Below are 7,905 nucleotides of genomic sequence, written 5' to 3'. Positions count from 1 at the left end.
GTGTAACGGGGCCTCCGCCTGCGGCCGCCGGGTTCCGCCACCGGCTGTTTCCTGCTCCCAGGGAGGAGCGAGCGCCCGTTCCCTCTCTGCGGGTCCCGGGGCCGGCGGCGCCATGGACTTGGCGTATGTCTGCGAGTGGGAGAAAAAGCCGAAAAGCAACCACTGCCCGTCCATCCCCTTGGTGTGCGCCTGGTCCTGCCGGAACCTCATCGCTTTCACCACGGACCTCAAAAATGAGGAGGAAAAAGGTACGGGGGGCTCGCGGGAGGTCGGGCCCCGGCTGCTGGGGACTCACCGCGCCTTCGGGCCGGTCCTGCCGTCAGGAGCTGCCGGGGCAGGTGGCCCGTGCTCTGCTGGGACCCGAAAATCTCCCACCTGCGCTGATCAGCACAGGAACCTCGTGCTCTTTTCCTTCCATTCCTTAGATTTAATGACTTTTGTTGGCTGGGCAGCGGTTCTCGCTCTGCCAAACCAAGCCAAGCTCTGCGCTGGCGTCTGGCACCTTGCTGGAGTCGCCACGCGCACTTGTTCCCCTTCCCAAACTTGCTTGATGGAAAAATATTTTATGTCTTCCCCTGCACGAGCTGGGGCTCTGGGGGGCTGGAAATGCCAGCTGGGGACGAGGGACGGTGATTCCCTTATTCTTCGTGCAGACCTCACCCATATGGTCCATATCATCGACACCGAGCACCCGTGGGACGTCTACTCCGTTAACTCTGGCCACGCTGAGGTCATCACCTGCCTGGAGTGGGATCAGTCGGGTGAGCTTCAGCCCCTGCAGCTGCCTCGCGGCCCGCTGCCGCTGCCAGGCATTTCCTGGCGCACGGTTTGTCGTGGGGCGGGAGCGTGTCTGTGAGTTGGCTGTGGCCATGCCCGCCATGCAGGACGGGGGGATTGGCTCCTCGGTGATTTTTTGGCTGCACCCCCTGGTTCTCATGAGGCGCCGTTGTCGCAGGGTCCCGGCTGCTCTCGGCAGACGCAGACGGGCACATCAAGTGCTGGAGCATGACCGACCACTTGGCCAACAGCTGGGAGAACACGGTGGGCAGTATGGTGGAGGGGGACCCGGTGGTGGCCCTGTCCTGGCTGCACAACGGCGTGAAGCTGGCGCTGCACGTGGAAAAGGTTTGTCCCGGCGGAGGGTGTCCGGGCAGGAGGGTGGCTTGGGAAACCCCCGTCATGTTCCTCTGCTCTGGATTTCCTCCATGGCTGGGGGCAAGTTGAGCAGGGGAATTTTTCCAGTCAAAAAGTCAGACTCCTCGTTCCTGCTGAATGTCAGCGGGGGTTGGATGGCCCTTGTTTCTCTCGGCACTTTAAATGTGTCTTCCTTAGTCTGTGCTTCAATTCTCTTGGCTGTAAAACGAAGATAAAAGCGTTTCTTTGCCTGCCAGTAGTAATTCAGAAGAAACGCTTTCAGGGTGCCGAGGTTTGATTCGGGGATTTGGGAAGAGTAGTCGTGTGTGTATGGAGATAAGCTCCTTGTTTAGAAACGTGTCAAATTCTGTCAAAAAGAGCAAGTATGCCAAGCAGAAGTTACCTACTCGGGTTTTTCTAAACATTAACTCTTAGGGTGTCCCACAGAGCCTTTCCCTCTGCAGCACTGCAGAACCCGAGGGTGGGGTGTAAAGGGTCGTGCAGCGGGTTGGTGTCGGGGCTGGATTGGCCCCAGAAAGGGGGGGGGGGGTTCGGTCTTCCAGGTTCAGCCCCCGCAAGTGGGGACCCTGTGAGCACGTTGTGGCTGTCGGTGCAAGCGTCTTTGTGGTGTTGATCTTCCCTCGCAGTCCGGGGCGTCCAACTTCGGTGAGAAGTTTTCCCGGGTGAAGTTCTCGCCGTCGCTGACGCTGTTCGGTGGGAAGCCCATGGAGGGCTGGATCGCTGTGACCATCAGCGGGCTGGTGACGGTCTCTCTCCTCAAGCCCAACGGGCAGGTGCTGACATCCACGGAGAGCCTGTGCCGCCTCCGCTGCCGCGTGGCCTTGGCCGACGTCGCCTTCACTGGGGGAGGGAACATCGTGGTGGCCACCTCAGATGGCAGCAGCACCTCCCCTGTCCAGTTCTACAAAGTGTGCGTCAGCGTGGTGAACGAGAAATGCAAAATAGACACTGAAATCCTGCCTTCCCTCTTTATGCGCTGCACCACCGACCCTGCCCGCAAGGACAAATACCCGGCAATCACTCACCTCAAATTCCTTGCTCGGGACATGTCGGAGCAGGTGAGCATCTGCTCTTAAAGCGACTGGGAGTTGAGTGAATAGCAAGGAAGTATCTGTGTGCTCCACCTTTGGCTTCCCCGCGTGGTTCTGGAGGTGAACGGCCGTGGCCCGCGGTGCCCTTGGGCTCTGGCTGCTGTTCCTGGACGTGCTGCTGCTTCAGCTTCGCTGTCGGGCGGCTGCGCTGCAGGGGGAGGAACGGCCGGGCCCTCCAGTGCCTGGGAAAACAGCCCGACAAGCCCCGTCCTTCCTTAGCCTGGTGATGCTTCACTTGGTTCATGCTCTGGGTCTGGCCCTGGTGTCAGGGGAGCTCTGCCAGGCTGCCCGGGAGCCTCTGGGCTGTGAAATCTTTCATCTTTGGGTCTCAGCTTCAAAGCAGCCGCTCTCGGACCGCTTCGAGCTCTCGAGCTGCGTGACCCGATTTAGCAATATCTGTTTACTGGGGATTGACCGTATGGGTCTGGAGAGCAAAGGGATTCAGCGAGCCCAACCTCTCCTCTCTCTCGTGGTTAGGACGGAGGTGGTGGGGAGCTCGGGGCCTGCTCTGCCTTCAGAGGCCCTTCGGGTCCCCCCCGACGCTTTGTGTTGAGCCGGGAGGCGTGAGGGGGCGCGGGCTGGGGAGAGGAGAGGTGGCTTGTGGTGTGGAGAGGCCCAGGCTGAGGGTGCCAGGCAGGGCTCTGCCTCTCTCCTCCCGCTGAGCTGGGGGCTTCGCCGTCACCGGCTGCCGATGGGCTCCTCTGCTCTTCCCGCGTGGGGGATAAACTGCCTGGGAGGAGGGGCGGGGGGGCGGGAAACGCGAGGGACAGAGTCCTTCCCTGCCAGGAGGTTTGGGCCAGTAGTTGCAGGGGGGTTTCTGTTTCGCAGGTGTTGCTTTGTGCCTCCAACCAAAACAGCAGCATCGTGGAGTGCTGGTCCCTGCGGAAGGAGGGTTTGCCAGTCAATAACATCTTCCAGCAAATCTCTCCTGTGGGTGAGTTTCTGTGCTGGATACTCTGGAAAACAGGACCGTGGTCTCAGTGAAAATGCAAGACAGGTTCTCGAATCCATTATCACATCCATGGGATGATCCAGAATCCTGTATTTATTTTTCAGGTGTTCTCAGTCACATGCTCTGTTCTGTCTGTTTGCATCTTGGGCAACAAATTGCTGGTTTCCAGGAAGTGGCTTGATTGTTACTCTCACTCGATAAAAGACATTTTCTGTGTTGTGCTTCCTGCTGAGAGCCAAGCGAGCCTTCCAAAGGAAAAAGATCGTGCAGCAAAGTCAGTTTAGTCGAGCTGTCCTGTCTGAGTGGTTTTTCCACCTGATTTCAGATATAACAAAATCAAATTATGCAGTTTGTTCCAGTGAAATATGACAGATTACTGTGTGTAAGGATTTTTTTTTAATCACCACCAGCAGAGCCTTCCATCAAAAGAGATTTAGCAAAACAAGTTGTTGTTTGTACAGTTCAGAGAAAAAATAGGGAAATAAAAGGGAAATCTACTGGTCTGGCAGAGCGAACAAGTCGTGCTTGATCTGTAATCCCACTTAGCTGGGGAGTGTGTGCAGAAACTGGGGGGGATATTTCCTGATCTCTTTGGGGAGAGAGGTCTCACCTATTTACTTATGTTTCGAAGTTGGAGACAAGCCACCCATGATACTGAAATGGCGGATTCTGTCTGCCACCAACGACCTGGATCGGGTCTCGGCCGTGGCTCTGCCGAAGCTGCCAATCTCCCTGACCAACACTGATCTGAAGGTGGCGAATGACACCAAATTCTTCCCCGGATTGGGTAAGGAGTTTTTATTGTCTTTCTCCTAAAGCTTCTGCCTGAAACGCTGCCTCTGTCATCTTCTGAACTGTCGCTGAAGTAAGAATTCAGAGCAAACCATGTGAAACACTGCTAGGGAAACTTTCACAGACGTGGTACCTCCCAAACCTCCCTGGGAAGAGGCACGTGTCTGAAACGCCTCGATACGAACGTGCCTGTGAGCCCGCAGCCCCCACTGCTGCCCCGTGGGCTTCTAGCGGCAGCAGCTTCTCTGGTTGTACCCGGAGGAGGCTCCCGCACGGCCTCAGTTCTCGTCTCTCCCCAGGTCTGGCTCTGGCTTTCCACGACGGCAGCGTCCACATTGTTCACCGCCTGTCCTTGCAAATGATGGCCGTCTTCTACGGCTCCTCCTCCCAGCGCCCGGTGGACGAGCAGACGATCAAAAGGCAGAGAACTGCTGGGCCCCTGGTCCACTTCAAAGCCATGCAGCTCTCCTGGACGTCTCTGGCCTTGGCCGGCGTTGATAATCACGGGAAGGTACCGGCCTTCGCCACGGGGAGCGCGTGTGCTGCCGGCTCAGCCAGCCTCTCCCTTGCTCTGGGAGGCAGCGGGTCCGTTCCGACTGTGTGATCGTGTTAAACAGGAATCCTTGGGTCGGGGACGAGCCGTGGTCGGCCCTGGGTTGCGTCACCCCTTTGTGGAGCATTTTCAATCCACGGATTCCCCTTTCTACCCTCCCCCCAGCTGAGCATGCTTCGCATCTCCCCCTCCATGGGCCACGTGCTGGACATGAACATGTCCCTGCGCCACTTGCTGTTCCTGCTGGAGTACTGCATGGTGACCGGCTATGACTGGTGGGACATCCTGCTCCACGTCCAGCCCAGCATGGTCCAGAACCTGGTGGAGAAGCTGCACGAGGAGTACATGCGCCAGAACGCGGCGCTGCAGCAGGTCGGCTCCGCCTGCCCGGGATGGGGTGGTCCCCGGGGACGGGCGGTTCCGCTCGGGCCCCGTGGCAGCCGTGCTCAGCGCCACCATGATGGGTCGGTGGAAGCCTCGGGGGGGTGATGCTGCCTGGTTGTGGCGGCGGCTCTGGGGGCGGCAGCGCCGTTCTCGTGGCAGAATCGGAGAGGAGAGAATAAAGCAGCTGCTTTAATGAGCTTATTCTGATTCTGCCTTTCTTCCGCGCGCTCCCCGGTGGCTGTCGCTCAGGTCCTCTCCACGCGCATCGTGGCCATGAAGGCGTCTCTCTGCAAGCTCTCCTCCAGCACCATAGCTCGCGTCTGCGACTACCATGCGAAGCTCTTCCTGATCGCCATCAGCTGCACCCTCAAATCCCTGCTGCGCCCCCACTTCCTGAACACCCCAGACAAGAGCCCCGGGGACCGGCTCACCGAGATCTGCTCCAAGATCACGGATATAGGTGGGGATCACTCGTAGCATGGGGTGCTGCACTCCCAGTGCTTCAGCTCAGACCCTTCCCCTTTTAGGGTCGATCCAGAATGTCGCTTCTCATAGCACCTCCCTGGGCTGGAGGAGGAGGAGGGTGACCCCTCCTCGCACCGCAGGGAGAGGGGCTGAAGGTTGGATGCACCTTGCTGAGCCTGGAGATGTCTTGCTTCCGTTTCAGACATTGACAAGGTGATGATTAACCTGAAGACAGAAGAGTTTGTCCTGGAGATGACCACGTTGCAGTCCCTGCAGCAGCTCATCCAGTGGGTGGGAGATTTTGTGCTCTACCTGCTGGCCAGCCTCCCGAACCAGGTGAGAGGGTGGGTCCTGCCCACAGCCTGGGGAGCAAAAACCGCCTGCATGCAGTGCTCGGGTGGCTTCAGCCGGGTCACCTGCGAGCCCGGTGCTCCCGCTGAACACGCAGGACGTGGGAGAGGAGTGTCGGAAACAACAGAAACACAAAATGCTCCTCTCTGTGCCCGTCTGGGCATTGGTGGTCACACGGCTTGCTCAGCCCTGCGAGGAGCCTCAGCACGGCGCCGCGGGCTGGGCAGCGCTGGGAGCACGGGGTGTGAGGGCGGGGCGGCAGCACAGGGCAGTGGGTGCTCAGCAGCAGCGGGTGCCCCGGGGGCAGTGGGTGCTCGGCAGCAGCGGGCTCTCCCTCTCAGGGCTCCCCGGTGCGACCGGGACACAGCTTCCTGCGCGACGGGGCGGCCCTGGGCATGTTCCGTGAGCTGATGGTGGTGATCCGCATCTGGGGGCTGCTGAAGCCGAGCTGCCTCCCTGTCTACACCGCGACCTCCGACACCCAGGACAGCATGTCCCTCCTCTTCAGGCTCCTGACGAAGCTCTGGCTGTGCTGTGAGTGCCGGTTCCCCTGAACAGAAGAACCCTTCCTCCGTGTGGATCGCGTGTGAAAGGAGTAATTGTGGGGAGTGACTTCTGAGCGGGTCTGTGGTGTTTGCAGAGGGCGAGTGCAGCTGCCAGGTTTATTGTTCCTGCGCTGTGTTGGCGGATGGAGGAGGAAATGGAGTTCTGGTCTCTGAATGAAAAATAGGAGGATCACGCTGCTTCTCTTTTTGCTTCGTTTTCTGTGCAGGTCGTGAGGAAAATCACATAACGGAGCCCGATGACACCCTGATAGACGAGTGCTGCCTCCTGCCCAGCCAGCTGCTCATCCCCAATATCGACTGGCTGCCCATCAACGACGGCATCATCAGCAAACTGCAGAACAAGCAGCTGGTCCGGCTGCAGTTTGGGAAGGCTCCTGGGCTCATCGGTCACACCCTCTCCTCCCAGTTTGATGCCTTTGTCAGGTACAGAGCCCTCAAAGGGTAAGGTGGAGAGGGGAGGGGAGAGGCAAGGTGAGGGGAGAGGCAAGGTGAGGGGAGGCTGGCGGGAGGCTTTGGGCTCTGCAGCTCTGAGGAGTTGCTGGGTTTGGGTCACCTGAGTCATTTGGCTCATCCACTTGCTGCTGTGTCCCAAGAGCAGTTTGTCCTCTCTGCCTGAATTCATTTTTTAACTCACGAGGGGCTGGGAGTTCAAAGTGTTGAAAAGAAATGGCAAAGGGAGGGGGAAAATGTGTTTCTTTGTGATGGGAGTTGTGTCAGCGTGGCCTTGGGTGCACTGGGTAGCCCAAGCCTGGGTCATGCTGGCCACTGAAGCTCACTCTCCTGAAAACAGCTTTTAGAAAGCGATATCCTAGAAAAGTTCCCATTTTTCTGCCTACCCAGGGCGCCTGGACAGCCCAAAATTGATCACCTGAGACGCCTTCACTTAGGCGCATACCCAACGGAGGAGTGCAAGTCCTGCACCAGGTGAGCTGCCGCGGTGCCGAGGAGCAGACGCTGTCCCTTGGCCTCGGAACCTCCCTCGGTCTCTGTTCACCGTCCCGCAGCCGTCCTGGTACCACCTTCCATCCGCTGTGTCTGCAGGAGGAGACTCTGCTCCTCTGACAGGCCATGGGTGTGCGGCGCCGCCCTGGTTGTGTTCAGGACTTTTCTAACCTGGACATCCCGGGTCCTTAAAATGCTCGTTGAAGAGCAGCGTCGCTGTCTCGAGTCAGCATGGCTCTTAGGTTAAAACATTATTACTTTGTCTAGTGCAAAGTAACTCCAGAAGAGCCTGGACTTCAGAATAATGGTGCAGGGAGCAAACACCCATCTAATCATGTGATTGAATTAGCTTTAGTTACTGGTTTTGGTAGAAAGTCTCTTTAGCAGATCCTTTCCCAGGGGGACTGGCTGCTGGGGTCTGTGTCAGCCGGGGCTGCTCTGGGCCTCTGGGCCAGGGTCTCCTCCGGTAACTGCTCGGTGGTTTCACCTGCTTTTTAGTGCTCACAGACGTCACCTGCAGATGGGAGAAGCCAGTTTCCTCCCCAGATTCCCTGTTCGCTGCGTGATCCGTACAGACCCCCCAGCGCTGGTGGCTTTTCTCTGGGGCTCTGGGTCCCCTGGCCCCGCCTGACCCCTCTCCCTTCTTGCCAGGTG

The 7,905-nt window shown here is 58.4% G+C and overlaps 1 protein-coding gene across 1 annotated transcript; it reads left to right on the top strand.

The window, feature by feature from the left end:
* Positions 1 to 6: 6 nt before the first annotated feature.
* MED16 (mediator complex subunit 16) lies at positions 7 to 7,254 on the top strand. Its single transcript, XM_026865125.1, has 13 exons — positions 7 to 248; positions 654 to 761; positions 956 to 1,125; positions 1,782 to 2,213; positions 3,075 to 3,180; positions 3,830 to 3,985; positions 4,290 to 4,501; positions 4,709 to 4,915; positions 5,177 to 5,387; positions 5,595 to 5,728; positions 6,085 to 6,277; positions 6,516 to 6,732; positions 7,150 to 7,254. The coding sequence occupies exons 1-13, from the start codon at positions 113 to 115 to the stop codon at positions 7,235 to 7,237; spliced, it is 2,370 nt and encodes a 789-aa protein (XP_026720926.1). The 5' UTR covers positions 7 to 112; the 3' UTR covers positions 7,238 to 7,254.
* Positions 7,255 to 7,905: the final 651 nt, after the last annotated feature.

The sequence above is a fragment of the Athene cunicularia genome (assembly GCF_003259725.1).
Source record: "Athene cunicularia isolate RWA chromosome 28 unlocalized genomic scaffold, athCun1 chr28_part2, whole genome shotgun sequence".
Classification (NCBI taxonomy): domain Eukaryota; kingdom Metazoa; phylum Chordata; class Aves; order Strigiformes; family Strigidae; genus Athene; species Athene cunicularia.
The sequence above is the reverse complement of the archived record's forward strand: the minus strand, read 5'-3'. Positions and strand labels throughout refer to the sequence as shown.